At 40.9% G+C, this 24477-nt stretch overlaps 1 protein-coding gene across 7 annotated transcripts in view; it reads left to right on the top strand.

Annotated features, from left to right (window-relative positions):
* Nucleotides 1–24477, top strand: part of STN1 (STN1, CST complex subunit) — a 54552-nt gene that overhangs the window by 2954 nt on the left and 27121 nt on the right. For 4 of the 7 annotated variants that reach the window (XM_025201187.1, XM_014518818.2, XM_006021294.3 and 1 more), the window contains exons 2-3: nucleotides 18913–19111; nucleotides 23939–24034. In XM_025201187.1, the coding sequence (XP_025056972.1) occupies nucleotides 18979–19111; nucleotides 23939–24034 (229 nt within the window). In that variant the 5' untranslated portion in view covers nucleotides 18913–18978. Of the gene's footprint in view, nucleotides 1–18576; nucleotides 18810–18912; nucleotides 19112–23938; nucleotides 24035–24477 lie in introns of those variants that run through there. The other 3 variants (XM_025201186.1, XM_025201183.1, XM_025201184.1) reach the window with 2 other exon arrangements.

The raw sequence follows: 24477 nt of genomic DNA, 5'->3' as shown, positions 1-24477 counted from the left end.
TCGTGCATCAGCAGATGCATGACGAACAGATCCAAGGAGGTGATACTTCCCCTCTATCGGGCGCTGGTCAGACTGCAGTTGGAATACTGCGTGCAGTTTTGGGTGCCGCACTTCAAGAGGGATGTGGGTAACCTGGAGAGGGTCCAGAGAAGGGCCACTCATATGGTTAGGGGCTTGCAGGCCAAGCCTTATGAGGAGAGACTGGGGCACCTGGACCTCTTCAGCCTCCGCAAGAGAAGGTTGAGAGGTGACCTTGTGGCTGCCTATAAGTTCATCACGGGGGCACAGAAGGGAATTGGTGAGGTTCTGTTCACCAAGGCGCTCCCGGGGGTTACAAGAAATAATGGCCACAAGCTAGCAGAGAGCAGATTTAGACTGGACATTAGGAAGAACTTCTTCACAGTTCGAGTGGCCAAGGTCTGGAACGGGCTCCCAAGGGAGGTGGTGCTCTCCCCAACCCTGGGGGTCTTCAAGAGGAGGTTAGATAAGCATTTAGCTGGGGTCATCTGAACCCAGACCTACTTGAGATGCACCTGTGGATGCACGATAGGATCTGGTTAGCCCTGCCGACCATGACCTCGCATTGTCATCCCATGTCCATCTTGGAATCAGTGATGACTCCAAGATCCCTTTCTGCTTCCGTGCTCTCAAGAAGGGAGTTTCCCATCTTATAAGTGTGCTGCCGGTTACTACTGCCCACCTGCAGCACCCTGCACTTGTCAATATTGAAATGCATCCTGTTTTTGTTAGCCCACCCCTGCAACCTATCCAGGTCTTTCTGCAGTCTTTCCCTCTCTGCTAACGTGCCCACCTCAACCCATTTCAGTTGATGTAGAAAGTTAAAATTCAAGGGAGTGGAGGAAAAATAATAGTTTCAATGGCATATTTTTTAAGTCTTCCCAGAAGCATTGGGTGTTGGCTACAGCCAAGGCTGGGGACTTTGAGTGAGGTGTGCCAGTGCTCTTGCTAGGAACAAAGCCAAGTGTTCTTGGCTCGAAGGTCTTGCCCCTGCACTCCAGGTCAGACCGATTAGTGTATTTGGGGTCAGGAAGGAATTTTACTTTTTGCCCCATGGTCAAATTGGTATGGACTGAGGTGGGAGTTGCCTCCCTGTGTAGTGAGGATGTGGCCCTCTACCTAGGAACTCAAGCATATATTGACAACAATTTATAGAAGCAGTACATTAGCTGCCATAGTTTCTCTGCTTTAGTTGTGCAGGTTAGGGTCTTAGGTCTTTGTTGCGTCAGGATTGATAGTAGTTTTATGTAGAGTTTAGATTATGGTTTGCAAGGGATGGTTTAGATAGGGATAATCCTGCCTCAGGATGAACTCTGGAGGTCCCTTCCAGCCCAACTTCTCTATGATTTTAAAATCTTTTTTTTTTCTGAGTTATCAACACCAATTTAGAGCATGAAACCTCAAGATTTTAAAATGACTTTTTTTTTTTCTCTTTGTGGTGATTGTTGACTTCAGTGACTCAGGCTGGACAGTAATGTCATCCTGGTTTTAAAAGAAACAAAAATGATTAGAGGTCAAGGAGCTAGGTTAGATTAGGAATGATTAAAGCAACAACAGTTATTAGAGCACATGGAAATGTGACTTGCAAAGAGTGGATGAACTGAGATTCTTTAGTTTGGAGAAGAGTGAGAAAGGATTTGATAATAGTCTTTAAATGCATGAAGAGTGGTTTTAAAGAGCAGGGTGATGAACTGTTCTTCAAGGCCATGGGAGAGAAGACAAAGGAGTAATAATCTTAAGTGGAGGCAAGGGAAAATTAAGTGGGGGTGGGTGTTAGAAAGAACTTCCTAACTGGTTTTAAGAAGCTGGGCAAACAGTCTGCTGTGATAATTTGGGTAGAGATGTTCCTGCCTTAGGCAGGGGGTTGAACTAAATGACCTCCCAAGGATCCTGCCTTTACTTAACGTTTTGGTTTGGAGCCAAATTTGAGTCAAGTTATTTTAGCCTGTACACCAACACTACATCAATACAGGTGGAGAGTGTAAACGTGGGCCTTATACTGTAACCTTAGGATTTAGTCCAGTGGTTCTCAACTAGAGGACTAGTGAGGCCAGATCCTTTGAAGGATGTACCTAGGTGTGAGGACATAAGCAAAGTCTGAGGAGGTAAGTAAATAAGCTAAGCAGATAAGCGCAGGGTCAGGCTTGTTCATGCCTGGCTAATCTGCCCCCCACCCCACTGTCTGACCCCCCTGCAAACAGGTAAGTTGTCATATATAAATTAGCTTTTGAAATTGGATGGAGGTCCAATGAGGGGTGCCTTGAATCCAAAAAGGGTTAACTTTTCTAGTCCAACTCTTTTTACCTTCAAGCAGGATTTGAATTAGACCTAAATGTTTCAGAAGTAACAGGTCAGTCTCATAGCTAAAAACCTTTTTTCAAGCTATCTGAAGGTAAAAATAGTTTTATAGTCTTTTGGCGAGAGCAAAGGCTAAGGCAATGAGTCTCGGGGGCACTCTTCCTTTCAACTGTTACTAAATCTCTGTTGAACTTACGCAATTAACTTAAAACCTCTTCCATATCAGTTTAGTTCTCTGTAATGTGGGAATGATAGAATTAGTGCACTTAGAGAACAGAAAGGAACAGGGATGCCTCTAGCGCTGTAACCATGACAATTATATAACATTATAAAGTGTCACAAATGCTTGGCGCTTTAGGCTTTTCTATAGGAAAGCTCTTTGCTCTGAAGAACTCTATACCTTGTCATTTTGCATCTGGAGCACAGAGTGCAAGGATAAAGCAAAGCATGAATGATGGCTTTTCACGTGTTTTAGTTCCATTCTTTTTGGCTAGCATTTGTAAAGGAATTACAGATCCTTAAATTAAAAGTCTGTCTGGAAACACACATTTCTCTTCCTCCCTTATGTTTTGCTATTCTAGAGTGATAGATTTCCCGTTAATTCTAAAATATCCACTGTCAGGTGACGGTTAAGTAGCAGTAGCAAATCCTTTCCAGTTTGTACTGACTGCATGGTATAGAAGAAGGTATGGGATCTACTGGTGAATTGCAGCTCCCTCACTTTTCTGCAGTAAGTTTTGAAAATTCATTGTTTCACTGATCTGCCAGATGAGATTTGCTGTGGGCTTGTGAAAGGAGAACTACTGTAGTTCTGTACTGAACAAATTCACCCAAACAAATCTTTAATACCCCTATTTTACTTTTGTCTCTCTTGTTTCTGTTCCACCTCAGAATTCCCCCTCTTTTTTTTAAGCTTCTGAATCTTCATGTCCTGCTGACTTTTCACTCGTTTTTACTTCCTGCTCTAACTCCCCCTTGATTTTTACCACTTGTTAAATTTATCTTTTCTGTTTCATTTCCTGCTCTCTGTAAGTATCTTGTTTTAGAAGCTGAAATTAAAATATCCCCCTCAGCTTAACCTACCCCTCAGGCTGCCACCCTATCTCTGTTTCCGGTTTGTCAAAAAACTTAAGTGCATATTTTTATTCTTGGTGTATTGACTTCCTGTCTGCCCACTCTTCTTGATCTTCAGTCTTGCTTCCTCTGCTTTCAGTCTATTGAATTACCCTAACTAAGGTCATCAGTGCCTTGCTTCTAGATAACACTAAGGCACAATTTTAGTCCTATCCTTTTTGTTCTGTTAGCCAGCATTGAGACATCTCCCTCTTTTCATCTGCTTCCTTAATGTCTGTGACGCTTGCTTTCAGTCTGACCACACTGATTCTTCCTTTATGGGTTCATCATTCTATCTTCTTTGCCATTCTTGGCTTGAATTTAGTCCTCTGCCTTAGCTTACTGCATCAGCTATAATCTGTGTGACAATAACATTTAAATCCATCTCTCTGACCCCTTCCTTCCTCTCCTTTCTCTAGCTGGCTTTTCTTCATCTCTTCTTGGCATCTAGCTACTGACTCTTTAGATTGACAGCTCCAGTATGTATTTTATCTCAGTCGTCTGACTTTTCCTTCTCCCACTTAATCCAGTCTCGTAGTTCTGTCACTTCTTCATTTTATCACCAATGCCAGGTCTTTCTTCATTCTTCACCAGGCTAAAACCTGAGCTAGCCTTGCCTCGCCTTAAAATAGGATTTCCTGTTTGACCTCCCGTTTCCCACTTCTTCATCAGTCATGTTTCCCTCCTTCCCTGATCATGCCACTATCCTTGATTCCTCAATTGACATTATCTTGTAGCATGAGATGTCAGCCTCTTCCAGGTTACCTAGAGGCTTCTGCATAATACTTACTTCACCTATACCTCAGATGATGTTTGCTTCTCTCCCTTTCTTCCCTGTGCTCATTTCAGTCTTGTCTCATTACGCTTTCCTTTGTGACTTGTCTGCCTTAATCTCAGTTCCTTGCATTGTATTATGCCATGCCATGCCATGCCACGCTCTGGATTTCTAGGTTGTTTTAATTGTTATTTTTTGTATAAGCAATCCTTAAACAACTGCTAAATAATAAATATTTGTTTTTGTTTGACCTAGCTTCCAAAAGGCTAATCTAAAATGTCACTGTAAAGCTGGAGTGGAGGGGTCTAGTCTCATCAGGGACAGATGGAGCTAAGAAGATTTGAAGAGGAGGGAAAAAATAAATGGATTTCTATGCTTTTTGTTCCATTATGATGTATTTAAAAAAGGCTTAAAAGGTTGTGTGTGCTCCTTCAAGTATTATCAAATTTCCTTTTTTCTTTCTGAAAGGTCTTGGATGACGTGCCACTGCACGTACAGAGCTCTTAGCCCTTAAATTAAGAAGAGGGGTTACTGAACCCATAGCTTAGAGGCCTAAATTCACAGGGCGGAAAAGAGGGAGGACCTTTCAAGCCGTCTTCATGAAGGAGCAATTTCCTGTACTTTCTGTCTAGAAGTCTGTGTTTGTGCAGTGAAAACAATTCAGGAATGTCTAGGGTGGATGGGAAGAAGTTAATGCTTTAAAAGCACTGACAAATTTCAGGGCTATCCTTTCATTGTTGATCCTGAATATTGAGTCAGGCTATAATGGTGGCCTCAAACCAGTCCACTGCATGATTTCCTGCTTCTGATGGATTTGAATAGGGTCAGTACATAGCACAAAATTAGGGATCCAGTTGCAGAACTTTAGATTTGGGGGGGTTTTAATATTGTTTCTCTTGTATACACTAGAGGCCTTGTGCCCTTGACATTGATTTTGCTAAGGCTAATGCGAAACCTTTCCTCAACAAGGCCTCAACTTTGCGCGGGGTTCTTTTCCCCTTTATCTCTCCCTAGTACTTCTCCTCAGTTGAATGAGGTTTCAGCTTCTAGCCAAGTTTCCTCCCTTCCCCCTCCCTTCCTGGAAGGTGTTAAATACTAGGATAAGATAGTGCCAGGTACACTTAGACCAGGGGTGGGCAAAATGTGGCCCACAGGCCGGACACGGCCTGCCAGGCCATTCTATCCAGCCCACGGGACCCCTAAATAATTTAGAAAATTAATATTTATCTGCCCCTAGCTGCCTGTCATGTGGCCCTCGATGGCTTGCCAAAACTGAGTAAGTGGCCTTCCACCCAAAATAATTGGCCACCCCTGACTTAGACTGTCAAAAATACAATAAACAGGGAATGTCAAGGTCCTTACAGATCACATTTGGAAGACAAGTAAAGTGACAAGTCTAGGAAGATAGGAAGCTTTAACAATAATGGCATAAATTTTTGAAACGCATGCCATAGAATCATGGAAAATTAGGGCTGGAAGGAACCTCACAAGGTCATCTAGTTCACCTTTCTACTCAAGGCAGGATTACCATGACTAAACAAACCATCCCAGTTCTTGAAAATTTCCAAGAATGGAGATTCCACAACTTTCTAGGTAGTCTGTTCCAATGCTTGACCACCCACAGAATCAGAAAGTTCCTCTTGATCTCCAACCTCAGCTTTTCCTGGTGCAGCTTGAGGCCATTGCTTCTAATCCTGTGGCTGCAGAGAAAAGCTCATCTCTGTCTTCTCTGTCATTGTCCTTCAGATATTTGAAGACCATTATCATATCCCTCCCTCAGTCTTCTCTTCTCCAGACTAAATAGCCCTAGTTCTTTCAGTCTTTCCTCATATGTCTTGCTTACCAGGCCTCTAATAATTTTTGTCACTCTGTGCTGGACTCCAGTTTGCCCACATCCTTGAAACGTGGGATCCAAAACTGCACCTGCCACCACCACAGAGCTGGTGCTGACCAGCTGTAGCAGGCAGCGGGAGGCTGCAAATGGCTGCACTGGGCTCTGGAGTCCTAGCCGATTTTCGTGGCAGCATGTCTTGGGACTCGTGGCTGAAAAGAGGCCTGGGAAGGAGCCCAGTGCAGCTGTTTGTAACTTCCCGGCTGCCTCTCACAGCCAGCTCAGGCTCTGGGCAGCTGCTGCCTGCTGCAGAGCCCGGACTTCTCTCAGCAGTGCTTGCAAGCTTCCCCCTGCTGTGAGCTGCCCAGGCTCTGTGGCCAGTGGCAGCTGCCCAGAGCCCAAACCAGCTGTGGCATACTGAACAAAATGGCCTTGTGTGCCATGCTCTGGCACGCGTGCAGGGGGGTTGCCGACTCCTGCCTTAGTCTCTATTTGTGCACTCAGTTAGTCCCTCCCAGGCACAGCACCCTGCTGTTTGTCCTTGTTGAATCTCATCTGATTGATATTGGATCATTTTTCCAGTTTAACCAGGTGACTCTGAAGCTTAGCCCTGTCCTCCAGAGTGTCTGCTGTCTCACCCAGCTTATGTGCATGTAATAGTGTACACCTCTTGGTTATTTGTGTGCTAAGTGGTGATTGAGTTTTCTTATTAAATCTCTAGAATCTTGATGAGTTCTATACTTATCCAGTGTATGAAAAGGCATGAAGACTGTAACCATTCTATCGTACTTCCCTGCACACTTTCCTTTTGCCAACCAGTCTATCAGTTAGATAACAATAATTAAAGTCTCTCTAGTTTATATTCACTGTACTGATACAGTGTTGCCTTTAGAGACCTGTAATCCTGTCGGTAGGTTGTTAACTTTGAGGCTGAATGCCACATGTCAAAATTACTAAATTATCCGATCACGTACAACTACTTAAATAATATCAGTTTTTAAAAACTACAGTATCTTCTTCAGGATTGATTCTGTGAAATATTGTCAGTCCTGCATATAATTTGAGAGAAACGGTACTACAGTACTTATTAGAGTGAACATTGTCTTGTAGGTCCACCATGAATCATCAATAGTTTGACATTTCCATAGTCTAACTTCCCTTCTGAAAATCAAAACATTATTATATCAGATAAAAGCGCTTACAAGTGCATAGCTGTAGATCAGAACTGATACACCATGGCTGCCAGGGTCATGACAGTAGGCTGTATTGGGAAATAAGTTCCTCTGATGCTTGTATTGTAAAGTCATTACTATATATGAATTACAGCAATTGACTGTGTTTGGTAAATCTCTAAACTGTTAAAAATTATTTTTGATAATTCTGCCTGTTTACTGTTTTAAGTAGGTACCTCTCTTTCAGTAAAAATGTTAACCACTTTCTGGAACGTGAAATTATTATATTAGAGGTAGGTAAATATTTTTCAGTCTTTTAGAGAATAATGAGGTTCACCAGTGAGTCCATAGTCTGGATTTCCTTAAAATAATAATGTGTAATTAAATTGTCTAGAATATGAGAGGAATAACAATGCTCCAGTCTTTCTCAGCACTTTTAATCAATGGAGATCATCTTTTATTTAAAGCAGAGGCTGCTTGTGTTTCTCAAGGTATTTGAGCAAAACTATATTATGCAGCATAAGAATGCAAGGTAAGATGCTTACATCTTGTAGAGAACTGTGCATCTGATGGCTATTAAAAGGCTTAGTTAAGTCACATGCAGGCATGCATTGCAAATACTACACCATGGTTGCCTTGCCTCCAAATGGTAATTAGATCTTTTCCTTTGCACAAGAGCACAAGGTGATTTGCCTTGTCTGTGGCGTTAACATTTTCCCTAGTTCACATAGCAGCAAGGATTAGGAATTTATTAAGGGATCAAGATTGCTTTGCATCTCAGTATTGCTTCCAGTCAACACTGGCATAAACATTTCTGAGCGAATAAATCTACAAACACTACTGCAGATCCTGATTTCCTTCCTCTACCCAGGATCTTTTCCCCAAATTGACATCCTTATGCGTCCTTATGGGCTCCTTATGGGCTTTCCCCTATTGCGTCCTTATGGGCTCCAGAGTCCTGCAATAAAATAACTTGCAGTGTAACGCACTAGTATAACTAGGTTATTTTATTATGGCTAGCAAGCCAACCTAGTTCTGGTTCTTCTGTAAGCAGGTGATAGAAGTATTTGGATTCTTCAGTAAAATGTATTATTAATGGTAGCTGTAAAAAAGCAAGAGAATAATTCCAGAATAAGAGCATTTTAGCAGAGAAACTAGTTTAGCAGTTGGATGTGATGGTAATCGTGTAATCTTCAGAGCAACAATCTTCAGGGTAACAGTGCAGTAGAATACAAATGGTTCAGTAGAAAAGAAAAACACTTAAGTCACATGAATGTTTGTCAATGCCAAATTTAAGTTGAACACCTAAACAAATTTGAACCAGAAAAGTTTAGCGTAGTTCAGTGATTCTCAACCAGAGTGCCACAAAATATTTGTAAGGGTGTCATGGGGTGTCTCCCAAGATTAGTACAGTATTGGGTGATTCACAAGATAAACCCAGAGATTTCAAATTGGAATCCGTAGTCTCAAAAACATTCTGATCTGTTGTGGTCTTCTTGAGTTCTTTGTAACAAAAGAATTGCTCTCACCTTTTTCTGTAGTAAAAAATGTATGAAAGCTAACAGTTGGCATTTTCACAGGCATGCCTTGAGCCTAAAAAATTCATTAGCACTGGTTTGATGGAAAAATGACAACATTTTATATCATTTCTAACATGTTACAACATTTTTATGCTCTCATTTTGTATACAATGCTGCTCGTGTTACTGGAATTCTCATAAGAATGAGGACTGCAGAAACTCTTGGGGCAAAAATAACAGTATGTTTATAGATTTTGGTTCTATGTCGTATCTCTTCTTTACACAGCAAAATAATAGATACTAATAATATGTTGATTGTTTAGGTGAACACAGCAGTTGCTGTGCATTCAACAATAACTCATGCAAATCCTTGGACATTAGGACCTGTTTATTAGAAATCAGAATGTTAAATAGAACATTGATGTTCTCTCTTTCTCAAGCGCTCTGAGATCTTTAACTTACTGACAGGAGGGACCTTTAATCCAGTCTCTCAACCAAAGGACTGTATTTTTCAATGCAGAGTACCACAATATCCACATAAGCCCAGAAAGGATCTGTCAAGATTATCTAGTCTGACTTTTAGCTCTTTACCCAGTTATTTCTGTAGCTTTTGAGTTGCAATATATAGTGTGGCATAGCTTTTTGACAATATTTGGTTTTAAGAAGCTGCAACATAGGAATAATGGCCATAAGTTGATGGAGAGTAGATTCAGGCTACGTATCAGGAGGCACTACTTCACAGTCAGGGTGGCTGGGATCTGGAACCAACTTCCAAGGGAAGCGGTGCTCGCTCCTACCCTGGGGGTCTTCGAAAGGAGGGTAGATAGACACCTTGCCGGGGTCGTTTGACCCCTAGGATTCTTTCCTGCCTATGGCAAAGGGTCAGACTTGATGATCTGCTCAGGTCGCTTCCGACCCTACCAACTATGAAGCTATGAAACATCTATATAAAGTGGCACCTACAGAAGCTGAAGTATAGTTAAAGTAAACCACACTTCTAATTGGCTTATCAAAAGGGTCCTTGGTTCCTATTTGGAAATCAAAGGAACAGTAATAAGTCAAAACGTGAACTCCTAGCATCAGTGCTCTAAGATAGTGACATATTAAGGGGCTGAACAAATTACTGCAGTTTTAGAGAAGGGCTAGGGAAGTAATTTGCTTCAGGAAATTTTGTAAATGTTATGAGCCATTTGATATTATTCTAGTGGATTTAAAATGCCCTTTGTGAGGTAGGTGCTAAGTCATCTGTGGCTTGGAAGACTTCACAGATTCCAAACAGGGACTGATGACACTAGATTTGGGGGGATATGAATACTTCAAATCTGGTTTGGGTCATATCTCAGTAGATTTGGACAGAGTGGGAGGGGGTGTCACAAGACTTGTATGGCAGTTGCCTGACCCAAACATTAATATTTGGAAAGCATCTGGATTTTTAGTGCTTGCAATGTAATTTAGAAGCTGAGCGTAGAATAGATTCAGCTCCATGTGATCAGATAGCTGTTCCCAGATTATCTGAAATTGCTTTGCAGAGCGCCAAAAATCCATGGACTACACTTTGAACGGTTACAAAACATTAAGAAACTTTAAAAATAAAAAATCACCCAGCTGTTAAGAGTAGCAATTTATGTTTATAACCTCTAAAGTAAGAGAGCTTAGAAAAGGTCTTCCAAGTATAAACCAAGTTCAGTTTAACACTTACCAGTACTATGTGCAGTTAAAACACAAGCAAATGCATAGGTGAGCAGTTTAGCACATGTTAAATGCCATAGTAGTATTGCAAAGTTGGTCTCTTTAGGTGAGTATTATTGTAATGTACTCATTTTAATATATACTAACTTTAATACATCACAACATTACAATGATTTCTACCTGTTGCAAGTGAACATGTGCCTACACACCAAGATTAACAGGTTTAGAAATGGAAGTCAGAATCTCTAAGAAACAAGTAGCACATCTGCTCTGAATTCTACAAAGAGCTGAAGTAAGCGGACTCCTGGAGTGAGCTGTGGCATCCTGCAGTGTCTTGAGATCTTCTCAAAAGTGCCACAGGGTGCCATACAAATGTTTCAGCACTGTTAAGTCTGCAGATATGATTCACAAGATAAAGCCAGATTTCAAATAAGAATCCAGTGTCAGAAATACTCTGTCCTGCTGTGGTCTTTTCGACTTCCTTGTGACCAAAAATATTTCTCTATTTTTTTTCCTGCACTGGCGGGGCGAGGGGAATGAAAACCCAGAGCTGGAATTTTCTGAGGGGTGCATTGGGTCTGTCAAGGGGTGTCTCAAATTTAAAGACTGAGAGATACTGATATAAGACTTGGTACCAGGGGTGGATCCTGGGGGGTGCAGTTGTGCAGTCACACCCCACTTTGATTCCTGCTCCACCCAAATTTAAGATCAACTGCCTACCATTGGCAGTAGCATTTCTACTTGGGTAGCAATGAAGGAGTCAGTTGACATCATAGGTCATTGATTCCTTCTAAACACCTCATTCCACAGATGTTAATGACCCTCTCTCCTTTTTTAATAGTCTTGGTGTTCCACTAATCAAGTTAAATTTTCTTCTGCAATTCTGCTGCCTATTAACTTCTCCTCTTAATGTAGCGCCTATTTCACAACCTTACAGACTATTTTAAACTCTAGGCAAAATATCAGCTCAGGTGTGGAAGCATTAACTTAGGGGAACATCAACTCGGGTGTGGAAATAACTTCCAGTGCAGCATTGAATGAACTGTCAAGAAGCTCAAGAAGACTAGATTTTATTTTAGGAGTGTAGGTTGTAGACTTTATTTTATGAATCTGAAAGACATGTAGATTTAATTCTGTTGACATTAGGACTAAAGAATCAACATCTTTTCATTATTTTTGCCTATTTAGTCTATTTTATACATAATATATGCTATAGCCAATTAATGCATATTTCAATAAAGAGATATTTGCTTTTGCTTTTAATATTAAACTGAATAATATAGTTCTAGGCCCTAAAGTGTGTGTTGTGTTTATATGTGATCATATACCATGCTACCTGCCCCCTACCCTCCATATACACCTTTTAGGATCATAGATTGCGCATGTTTGTTGGGAATGCTGATAAAACTAGTGCCATTGTATCTACACTTCAAGACAAAATGATGTAAGAGTACCTTGCTACAATTGTTTCCCCAGCAAAATGTTTCTTAAGGGGTACACCAGACCTTAGTGTATTTTAATTTACTTGTACACAGACTACTACAGAAACCAAGGAGCTTTGATGCAGGTTTTAGATCAAACTTATGATGGCAGTACCTAAGTTCGGTGCTTCCATGCAAAATATAAGTGGTCCACTAATTGTCAACAAGGTTTAGAAAGGCAGGCAGCATTACAAGCATTTTAGATAGCTAAACCAGTGTGGTGGCTCTCAACCTTTTTAGGTTTGAGACACCCTTGGCTTGTCTCAAGGTACCCCTTAGAAAATCCTAACTCTTAGTTTTTACTCTTTTTTTTTTGGACTATAGAAAAATAACAGAGCTGTCTTTCTGATTGTTTTTTTTGCAACAGAAAGACCACAGCTATGGATTTCTATTTGAATTCTCTAGGTTTATCTCGTGAATCATGTTGGAAAACCTAAGAGTGCTAACGTTGTGTGGCACCCCATAGCACCCTTGAAAAGAACTCAAGGCACCTCAGTTTTCCGTCGCACCCTGGTTGAGAATTCCTGAACTAAAGGATGGAGAGGTTAAAGGATATGCCTAAGGTCATAGATATAGTTAGTGGCAAAGCTGAGAATGCAAACCCCACATGCTCTAGTTCTTTACATTTCTAAGTATAAGACCACATTGAAGAAATTAATATCCTTTTCTGTTGGATGAACAAATTGTATCTAGTATATTTTCATGTCCCAAAACTCCCTTTTTCAAGAACGTGTCTGGAACATTTTTTGCTAGCAGGTATTCAACATTGTTGATGCTTTACAATTAATAAATTTGCTGTTCCAAAAAAACCTAGCTTCAGCCTTAGCTGTCTTTTTTTTTTCCTTTAGACTAATAAAGCTACAAACCGTCCCATTCCCCTCTCTCCCTTCTCTGCTCCATAGCAGAATGTTAATTCTTTTTAGCAGCTCAGCAAACTCAGACAGCACTGCAGGTGATAAAGAGCTTTAAAAGAGAATTAATAATCATAGTCTTTCTCCTGCCCTCTCTCCAAAAAGGTTACAGAATTAGTGGGAAAGGGTATTTTAACCATGATTATTATATGGCTTTAAAATACAGAGGGCAAATGGAGCTTTCTGACTGTCTCATTAGCAAGTAAATGACTGATAGTTATTGTGTCTAGTTCTTCTGCATAAGAAGTAATTGCATAGATGCCAGTAACAACCAGTATATTTATCATGCTAATTTATTTCTCTTCTTAGTGTCTTACTGATTTTAGTGACGCACAGGAGAATTGTCCCATGTCTAAAGCATGGACAAGCATTTGAAAAATTAGGTTGTATTCCCTGCTCTACTACACCCTTCTTTGTGAGGTGGCCAGGGTCTTTCATCTGAAAAACAGGGAAAGCAGGAGTATTTTGAGACTTAATTATGTTTACAAAATGGCTCGGGATCCTTGGAGGGAAGGCATTACAGAACTGAATGCTGCCCCCCAAGTCCTCTCAGTTTAGGGAACCACCGGCTTTATTTGGGAATCCAGGCAGCCATGGAGAGTTACCCGCGCTCGGATTCATTGTCAGCACTGGGCTGTCTATTGTAAAAGATATACAATAAAACTTGGAACATTGTCCAAATGTAAATGCTGCCTTAGCAGATGATTCCAGCAGTATTGAACACAGTGAGCATGTAAACAAACATCAGAAAACTAACTGGACACAAGGCTATTATTTGATTCCATCCAAACAGTGCCTCTGCTATTATATCACTAAGGCATTCAAGCAGTGCCTATATTATTCCTTGACTGGCTGAAGTTACTTGGCCTTGGGCCTTGCCTCTTCTACTATATTGCCACCTCCAGAGAAGAAGTTTGAGATTCTAAGCTAGCGTCTGCAAGAAGAACTTGGGCTGTATCCAGATGAGCATGGCCATGCGGTATGTGTGCTGCAGACATGTCTGTGGCGCCACATACTGCACATTCAGTTGTCCTCTGCACTGCAAGGCAGCATGCAGAGGGTTGACTCATTCAGGGGTCAAAAAAACGGGGGGGGGAGGAAAAAAAAAGCAGAGCAGCACATGCCATTCAACCTGTGCCTGGCCAGCCAGAACCACACTCCACTGCCGGCCAAGCTCTGTGTGGCAGGATTGCTGCTGCTGCAGCCCTGGGAGGGCCCCAGGACCCTAGGTAAGCACTGGGCTGGCCCCAGCCTTCTCTACTCCACCCAGGGTAACTTGCTGCATGCCACAGTATGTGTGGCATGGACATTTCCTGGGGACAACTAGCGGCGGCACAAGGTGGTCCCCAGGGAACCAAACATCCATACGCACCTGGACATGGCGTATAGATTTCTAGGGTTGGAAGAGACCTGGTAGATCACTGAGTCTGACCCCCTGCTCCAGGCAGGAAAGAGTGCTGGGGTTAAGTAAACCCAGCCAGATGCCTGTCTAATCTCTTCTTGAACACCTCCAAGGTAGGGGAAAGCACCGCCTCTCTTGAAAGCCCATTCCATATTTTGGCAACCCTTACCGTAATTAATGTCTTCCGTGTGTCCAATCTAAATCTATTCTCCTTCAGTTTGTGGCCATTATTTCTGGTAACCCCAAGGGGTGCCCTGGTAAACAGAGTGTCCCCTATTCCCTGCTGACTGCCCCCAATGAGTTTGTAGGCAACCACAAGATCGCCTCTCAGCCTTCTCTTCTCTTGCCTAGGAGTCTTTCTATGCATATCTAGCATCTCAAAAGGTTCCACAGCTAGATATTAACTGTTATGCAAAGGGCCTTTAAAAATGATGCAACTCCTGCAAGCTTGGAAGATCTTTCAGTCGTTAACAAAGTTTCCAGGTTCATTAATTGAGTGTGGCACGATATTCCCTTAATGTCTTTTCCTAGGTTACTTGTCATCTTTAAGGACAGGAAATGATTTTACTAGAGTAGTTTTCCTGATTTTAGGAGCCCAATGATATTTGAACAGAATAAAAAATTAAAAACTTATTTGGAATATACTTGAGAATTCTTGCCTTCCCACATTTTAATGGAATCAGCATGGGAGATATTCATCCTAAATGATCCTACTCTTATTGTTTATTGATTTTGTAACATTTGATGTTGACACAATAGCCTTTTCTCTGTGTGAGGATTTTTGTTCTGTTTGTTGATACTCCTAGGTCCCAGTGGTGTGTGTTTTGTCTTGTTGTTTATACACATTTGATAAAAAAAATTGAAAATCTTTTTAATGAGCTACAAAAACTTCTTGGAATAATATTTGGTTTTAGAAAGCATCTTCCATACTGTTGAAACCAAAAAACCTTTCACATCACTGAACTGGATGCTGGCAATCCAGTGCCAACTTGTTCAATACAAGGCAGGATGGAATTGCACCTTTGTAGGCTAAATTGGAGGGACAGCTTTTCAATAGCAACTCTCAGCTTTAAATAATACAAGCTTTTAATTGTAACGTGTATCATCTGTGTCCAGACTAACTTGACTTTTTTCTGTGGCCCTTCAATGCCAGCAGTGCTAAGCCTTATCGGAGCATCTCAACAAAAGTTAACTTGGTACTTAAATAGAATCATGGAATAGGAGGACCAGAAGGGACCTGTAAGATCATCGAGTCTGGTCCCCTGCCATGGGCAGGAGGTAATTGGGTTCAAACAAGCTCCGCAAGGTGCTTGTCCAACCTCCTCTTGAACACCTCCAGGGATGGTGACTGCGCCACCTCTGAGATTCTAGGTACCCTTACAGAAAATAAGTTTTTCCTTAAATAGTTGCACATGTATCATTTACTCAGGATTGTCTATTATTAACAGCATAATTAATAAAGGCACAAATATCTGTCTCTCCAGAGAGAACCTGCTGTTATTTGCTCCTAGATTATCAGTGTATGGTGTAGCTACAATCTTCCTTTCTGATAACATATCACCACCAGTACCATTTAGGAGCTGAAAGCCACTTCTAGCATAATGGAAATTTCTACTTTCTCTAGGGTGACTCACTAATTAGTTAACCCCTGGGACACTCTGTCCAGGGTGTAGAAACTTCCTGTTCCAATTTTAAAACATACAGGAAGAAATTATAGCAAAAGAGAAAATGTGGGGTTTTAACTCCTTTTTATCCTTCTTGTAGGAAGCGTGTTGTCTAACAGTATAGATGAATGTTAAATGGTTGAAAAAATATCACCTAATAGATCCACTGAGAAGAACCAATTTCCTTCTTCCCTTGTAGTAGGAAAGCAGGTGGGGGGACTGTCTTATGCCCAGGTAGTGGTATTTAACACACGTGCTTTTAATGAGTGACAGGAGTATTTAAATACCAAATTACTTTGGAGTTTCACCATACCAGAAGAATGGGAAGTCATAGCAGGCATGGAGAAGCCAGTAGTGTAAAAGTACCTGAATATTTCTGATCATCAGCAAACCAAAGAATTGAGAAAGTAGGCATCTTTGGTGTGTACTGACAATCTTTAAAATTAAGTTATGAAGCCATGGTGCCTTGGGAAGGGAGAAGAAAACAGGCTTGGGTTAGGGCCATGGTCCTTCAGTCTGTATTCAGCTACTGGAGACTGGGAGGGACTTGGGACAGGAATTATCCTCCTTATCTCTGTTATGTCTTTGGGTGGTGCACATGACCGTTAGACATCTTGGAAAAGCTGGCTGTGGCTGAGTCAATTGTCAGGTTATAAAAAATGTGAATCCACTACCTGAAATGGTGACAACTTATCAGCAGAAGAACAAGTTGTCCCATGTAGCCTTATGAAGCTGCTATAAACCTCTTTGGATTCTCTCTCGCAGTGCATGCCTACAGCTACAGTTTGCAACTCCTGAGTTTAGATACTTTGTCCTTAGAGCTTTATAGAATCCTAGTAGTTTCACTGTCCAGAAGTTATTGCCACAAGGACTTTTCCCCCAAGCTTGTATGTAAGGTATCATTCTATGTAATTGTTGAAGGCCCACGTGCTGCTTTATCTCCAGGGTGACTTGTGGGAAGATCTTTCCTTAACTACTTCAGAGATTCATATCCATGTTGCTGTGACTTTTTTTTCCCCACTCCACCCCTGTGCATATGTTTAGACAATAAAATGTAGTTAGACCTGCTTGTTGCTTAACAATTGTCCTGTTACTAATCAAGTCTAGAAGTCTATCGTCTGGGGTTTGGCTTGGAGACAGAAGGTGGTTATAACACTGTGACAGACATTGGAATTCCCTACGTGGAAAACTCAGTGAGGAGGGAGCAATGAATATTCATTTGTACAAAGGGAAAAGCTGCTTATTTTCCAGGGAAAGTGGCTCCCTAGAAGTGAACAGCTCGCCTCCTGGGACTGTGAAGCAGGTGTAATATCTTAACCTTTTTTCCTTGGTTGGGAGAGGAGTTGCAGAAAAATGCTCCCCTTCATTCCAACCTTGGCTGCTTTAGTTCTGACTGGCTACAAAACGGAGTTTTTTAACAGGTAAAGGACTGCCTGTGTGTTAATGACCTTTCTGAGTACCAAAAGAGCTCTTAAAAAGAGACAATATGCAGTTGATGTTTTTCAACTTCAGTTTAAAATAAAGAGCTGTAGTAACCCAACAGCTGACAAAGTACAATGCTGTGAACAAATGCTTACCACATCATAAGTAGGAGGAGGGAGTTCTATGGCAGTAACTATACCACGTCTACAAACGTAATAGATACTCTAGAAAACATAAAATCAGAGCAAGCCCCTCCCTGGAAAAGCTTACAACCTACAGTGCATGCAGGGCAGGGAGGAATGGGGAGGGGACAGACAGGGTTGCATTAGTGAGATCATGGAGTGAGTAATTCAGTTCAGGTATATTGCTTGGTAAAGATTACGATGCAAATATCTTCTAGCTAATGCTATATAGGTTTCATGAGAGGTAAACTTTGTAGAGAATTGAACAAAGAGAGGGCAGTAGGTAGATTGTCAAGGGCTTTCCGTAGGGAAGGGGCAGCATGGGAAAAGCTGCCTGTGGGGTAGGGAAGAAGAAAATCCTGGCAACCCAAACAATATGCAATGGTTGCCTGTAGGAGTCTCGAAAAATAAAATGTTGTCACCCTCTTGCAAATGCCTGACTTGCCCTTGAAGATGGGTAGGGCATTGAGGACCAATAACATTTTGGTGGGGATGTAGATGTAAGATATACTTTGGAACATAGGACTGGGAGGGGCCTGCTTGGGCCATCCTTTACAAGGGCAGAGTACAACTAATCCCAAGGATTCCCCCAAACCTCCACTTCAAACTTGCACACACAACTACAAGGCACAAAGCCAGACCTACCAGAAATACCCTACCACACTAGCAAAAGCAGGAGAGATGAGGATGCTGCAGTTATTGCAGTGGCAGAGCATTGGGAGTATTTGGCTGGAATATACGCAGGATTCTAGGACGATGATCGTGTCCCTCACAATAGAGTGGCAACAGATATCTTTGCCAATCTGACATATGTGGGGACAAACTGTATTGTTTCCTTTCAAACTCTTGTGTAACCTGGTGTGCTTTTTCCAGCCAGTTGGATACCAGGAGAAAAGAAACTAATGAAAATTCAACTTTGGGCTCAACCTTTCTATTAGCTCTCCTAGGAAAGCCATTTTGGGCAAGGTGCCTGTTACCTGCCTAAGGAGACCTTTAAATTAGCTGTGGTGGCAGAGAGAAAAGAGCAGCTACCCAGCTGAATTGGCAGTAACCAGTACAGAGTGTTTGGAGGCTGTGTGGCACAGAAGGGAAATATGACAGTGCTCATTTGCTTCCAATAAAATAAGCTAATGTTTCATTGAAATATAAGTTGATGATCAAGATAGAATCCCATTGGAAAAGGAAGAAAACAATAGGAAAAAAAGAATGGAAAAAGCATGGAAGTGAAGAGGCATCACACAAGTCAATGAAGGATATTTTATTTAGACTTCTCCAGGGAAAATCCCCTCAAGTTGTACCTAAAAGGTGGCACCTGCTTATTGGTTACTCTAAGTAAGTTAGTAGGGCAGATATTTAAAATGTTCTGTGTTGCAGTAGCAAGAGACTTTTCTCCTCAACTTCTGAGGCCTTTGAGTAACGGCTTCCTTTTATCCAGTAGGTAAAGATTATCAGCAATCTTGGGCCTCCCTTCGTTCGTGGGGATTGAACATTTGGTTTCTGAATGCAGCCTGAGTCTGCAAAATATGAAGAGGAGATGCCTTCCCTGTTCTGGGCGTTGGATCCTGTCTTTTCCACATTTGCAAGACTCTACATTAAGGATATAAAGGAAATGAGAGAATCTAAGCAGGTTCCAGGTATGTATACGTGCCCAATTACCACAATATCCAGAGAAAAAATTGGCTTAATTAGTGTTGCTGTAGAACGGTTTGGACATTAAAAGTAGCAGTCTGGTGTATCTCTAAGGATCTCAAAGCATATGATAAAGGCTAATGGTATTTCCACGCCCCTGTGAAGCAGGTCATCCTTCCCAGTTTACAACCTGGAAAGTCTGAGAGACAAAAGTGAAATAACTTATCTTAGTTAATAAATAGTTTCAATTTCTAGCCCTGCTTTTAGGCTACCTTGATGTCCTCTTCATTGTTCCCTGTCACTTAAAGCAAGCTCTAAGATGAAGCTTATTTTGCAGTCTAGAAAACCTGCACTTCTCCATTTGTGTGTTTGGATCTAATCCATTCTAATTGTACAAATGTTGTTTCCTCTTGTTTTATCCTTGCTCTGTATCTTTTAACAGTATTTTTCCTTTTAAAAGATTTCTCACCTCTTCTGGCCAAATTAGGTAGTAAGAAATATTAAGCTTTTTTCTGTTTGATCTCTGAGTATCAATGAGGGATACTCCATGTATTTAGACAGCCTTGCAGTCTGTTCTAGTTCCTAGGCTGAATCTTGCACCACACCTTTTATTTCCTAGTCATTGTTGGTAATTGTATGCTTTGCTGTCCATTTCCTGCTGGATTCCTGCCAACATCTCTCACATACATACATTTTCTAAAGAGGTAAGGCTGACCTTGGGCTGCTGTTTTCACTAGGAAGAACTTAAATGGGCTGCTATTTCTTATATTGTGGTGGGGTTTATATACATCAAACTGAGACAGGCCAGGCAGGATGTAAAACTTTTGTGTGGGGATAGGAAGGAGATGAATAAAGGAAGGAAAAGACCCCTAAGGGAAGTGTGAGTTAATCAGGAAAACCAGCTAGTCCTCACTGGAATTTTCTGAGAGGGGCCAGATGCATCTGCTTAGCCCCTCGAATAAAAGAAGGTCCTTTGTTTGCTTTGCCTTGAAGCAAGACTCCAGGTTGTGGTTTTTATATGTACTTTTTCTTAACATCAGGGATATTGCTACTGTCTATCTGGAAAGCAAGACTAGCTTTGTTATGCTCCCCTGACAAGTAGTGTTTTTGTCTTCAGGGACTTCACGGCATATGCTAAGTTGAGTGCATTTATTTCTCTGAAAATAGTGTGGGTGCAAATAGGCAGATACTGTTAACATTTTGTATAAGAATGATTATGGTAGCACCTGTAGGAATGGGACCCTACTAGTGCTGTGCATATGCTTAATGAAAAGCAGCCCAAATAGTTTAATTGGTTATTTTTTAATCCTTTCTGTCTTTAAAAAAAAAAAGTGCAGAGACTGTTTAGTTTTTAATCCTTTCTGTCTTTAAAAAAAAAAAGGGCAGAGACTGATTAGCTGTTCCATGTATTTTCTTCCCTTAGCACAACGGACCTCAAGTTCAAGTTTAAGACTCCAGGTGCTACCACAATGCAAACAGTAATTAACAGTTCATAGGCAAAGAGTAAGAATTGTGAGCATCAGCAGCCATCTTCTCTTTGTTCTTATAATGGCCTAGACAGCTACAGCACATATCCCTTTCATCCTAAATATCACTCTCATGTATTTCTCATTTGGATAACTATATGACCTTTTACTGATGAGCAATCCCTTCTCTGCTTTAGGAAGATCTTCACTTTTTTGTCATTAATCATCTTTTATAAGATGTTCTTAAGGAAGCAGTGTCTGTCCATGCCAATCTGTCAGGCTTTCAAATTTGGAGCATGCAACTTTTACCTGTTTCCTGTGGAACTGTTATTTAAACACACAAAGCCTTTTGCTATCCTGTTTATTTTATCAGACTCTTCAGTTGATGTACAGATGAAAATTCATGGAACAGACAAAATCCTGACTCCTGTACCTTTCTCTTGGTGCAGCATGTGACCAAATGAAATGCCTTCCAGTATGTCTTCTTCAACTACAGCAAATCTGATTGTAATTGAAGCATGAACAAACAAGTGTCTTCTGATGACAGAGGATGGGGGAAGGAAGTATAGACTTGCCAAAAGTTTCTTTCTATTAATGGGTCTGCTAAAGACTAGATGATGCTAACTATGGAATGACTGAGATTATATGAAGAGTTATAACTAAGAGCAACCGGAGGAAATTAGGAAGTGTAAGCTAGCTATCAGGAGAAGCACTGTGACAGCAAAATTTGTTAGACTGTAGAACAGCATCCCAGGGCCAAGGATGAAATTCCCATTTCTCAGAGTATTTGTAACTGGACTATATAAATTGCTAGAGAATCTACTATATGAAATGATCCTGTGCTGGTCCCTGAGGAGACAAACTAAATGACCTAATAAGTCTTTTTCCATTTTTAACTGCTAAGATTCTGTAGAACAATGACTAATCCCTTAGAACAACGCCAGAGAAAATATGTAAGCCCAGCCAGTTCTTCCGCCTGCTGTAACTGATGACAAGAAAGCTGAAAAACCACCCAGATAAAAGTAGAAATTGGATTGCCCCAGAGGCCTTGAAATAAGAGTGGGTGTCAAACTCAACAGCAATACATAATTACAGCATGGAAATGAGCCTGTGTCTGAGAGTTGCTGTACGGCAAGTTAGATCACTGACATTGCATGGTGGAAGCAGCTTATCAACAAGGAAAGGAAGCTACAAAATAGCAAAGAAGTTGATTTTACTTGATTTTAGTAGTAGCAGCCATTAAAGATACCATACTTGGTACTGTTTAGTTTTTATAAAGATCAGAGCCTATCTGTGTCCAACCCATTAGAACTCTGCCAAGACTTCCTGCAAAATTAATTCTTGTCCAACTGAATTTATAATGTAGATGGTTATTGACTGAGACAATCCACGCACTTTACACAGGCCTGTGAGTGACTGGCAGTCGCTAATAGATGTTGATTGCTACCAGTCTGAGCCGAACTTGAAGCAATGAGCTAGAGCAGAAAGGCTCCTACCTAGGCTTCTAAGCCGGCTGTTAATAGTTTTTATTGAACAACATATAACAGTATTGCACCTTGCAAAGAACTGCATGTAAATGCTGCTTACATTTCAGTGAATGGGAGTTTCCTGTGTGTCAATATAAGGGTGGAGTGTCTGGGTTATATTCCTGGCTTTATTCATTAACTTGTCTGTCTCACATTTATGTTCATTTCACAGACAGATACCAGTGCACTGAGCACTGCCTGTGTGCTCTGAATTGTATAAGTAGGCAGCAAGACGCAGCCCACATCCTGCAAATTTATAGCAAAACCAAAATGAAATACCTGCCTCTCTTTCATGGGTTTTGTAAGGGTTAGTTAATGTTTATAAAGCGCCATGAGCAACTTGTAAGAGTTTCTGTAGGGCCATTACTTCTTATTTGATTACAATCAGAGAGAGAAGACAAAAGTGGACAGACTAGTTAAATGTTCCCCACTTTGGCCCTCAATTAGCCATGTGACAAATGCACCAAGCTCTAAAATGACAGCACTGGATACATCCTTGAAATATATGGTGACTGTTTAGCAGCAAAGCTCCCACATAAGAGCAGCATGGCTGAACACGTGTGTGAAACCTTGAAAACTTGTCTTGGTCTCTGTAATGTGAAGAAGTTAATTCCAGGCCCAGTTTGAGAATCCTGGCTATGTAGGGCAGATTCTTTTGGGACTTTCAGTTTTTATATTTTTCATATGGAATATTAACTGACTTCCTGACTACTTTCTGTATGCTGAAGTGCCCTTGCTTCCCCTGATAAGAGCAGGATTTGTCCGAGTGTCTTGATGCAAAGCTTTTGCTCTCCACTCCCTAGTTCTTTTCAAAGTGCTGCCTGTTAGTTGCCAGCTGTGTTGGAAGTGGCTGCATTTTGCTGGGGCTGCAGTTTTTCAGAATCAAAGAAAATGCATTCAATTAAAATTCCTCATCTATGGATTATCTTCTATCTCTTTGTAGTTTGTTGGTTTGCTAATCTTTGTGTGGTGTATTCTGTGGCTGTATGTGTGGTTTATCACCACCATTTTTTTACTTAGCCATTTTTATTTTTATTTTTCTGATGGAGGTAATAGTGATATGATGGTGGTTTTACTCTTTAAATGAGTGCTGATAGTTATGAAGCTTCTTTCTGTTTTGGCCATGTTTGGTGCTTAGGATTTGTATTCCAGTTCTATTTCACCGATGCACAGAAATAGTCTGGAATAATTCTGATATATCAATGCGATAGGGGGAGTGGTATCTTTTTCTTTTTTGTCCAGTGTTGTTTCTCAGTTAAAATGCCTATCATTAAAAGGGTTAGAAAGTTCCTAATTTAATTTCTTTTGTAGTTTTATACATTTCAGGATGTGAACTATAGTAGTTGGTAATTTGTCTTCATGGCTGCATCTCATGCTCCAGAGTCTTAAGATTTTGTTTGGTTGGTTCAGCCAGTCTCTGATCCTCTTGGTAGTGAATAGTTGTCCAAAGATGTTGGTTTTTTTACATTATGAAGGCTGTCTCAGCTACAATGTTCACAGTAGTACTGAAAGGGCGAACAACCTATATTTAGTTAAAAGAGTATTTGCTCTGAAGCTTAGTTAAGACTTGTGCTGCAGATGACAGCTTGCAAGGAAGGTCTCTGATTGAACTATGAGAGCGTGCACAGCGTACTACACCTGGCTTCAGAAGCAGGTGGGAAAAGTGAACGTTTCTTTTTTTTGATCCAGGGACTGTTTTTGATGCAAGTAAAACATTGGCTAATTTTAAAACTCCAGTTAAATGTCAGAGGATCGTCTTTCTACAGACCAAGTGCATAACTGGGGAAGGACTCTTGCAGTATTTGCTTATAGTTAACAGGAATTTTCTGTCTCTTTGCAGGCATATTCTTTTACAACGGACATCCAGTACGACAGGTTGATGTTCTTGGGACTGTGGTTCTAACAAAAGAGCGAGATGCTTTTTATAACTATGGAGGTAAGAAAAAATGTGTTTGTCTTTCTCCACTTCCTGGCCTCCAACCTTGGTACCCAACTGAATTTAAATATAATCTCATTGGACAGGGTTGCTCTTTGTCCTCAAGATATATAGTACACCTCTGAAATCTTGACACACTTTGCAAGAACAGGAAAGTTACCCACCTGCATTTTACTGGTGGGAAAACTGAGGAGAAGTAGCCAAGTATCTCACTTGAGGTCTCACAGCAAGTCTGGGTTCTATTCCTTGCATTTACAGTGGAGTCCAAATGCCCACTCTTACCTATATATGTAGCACTCTTGTTTCCTTTTTTTGTCAAGTGAAAATAGATCAGAAGATTTCTGTAAACTAGAAGTGATGTTTCCTTTCTGTGTCCTGAAACAGTAGGGATCCTTCATAATTTTCCCCTTGACTCCTGTGTCTTCAAAATTCTGGCCCTAAAG

Source organism: Alligator sinensis, unplaced genomic scaffold (genome assembly GCF_000455745.1).
Source record: "Alligator sinensis unplaced genomic scaffold, ASM45574v1 scaffold61_1, whole genome shotgun sequence".
NCBI lineage: Eukaryota > Metazoa > Chordata > Crocodylia > Alligatoridae > Alligator > Alligator sinensis.
The sequence above is the reverse complement of the archived record's forward strand: the minus strand, read 5'-3'. Positions and strand labels throughout refer to the sequence as shown.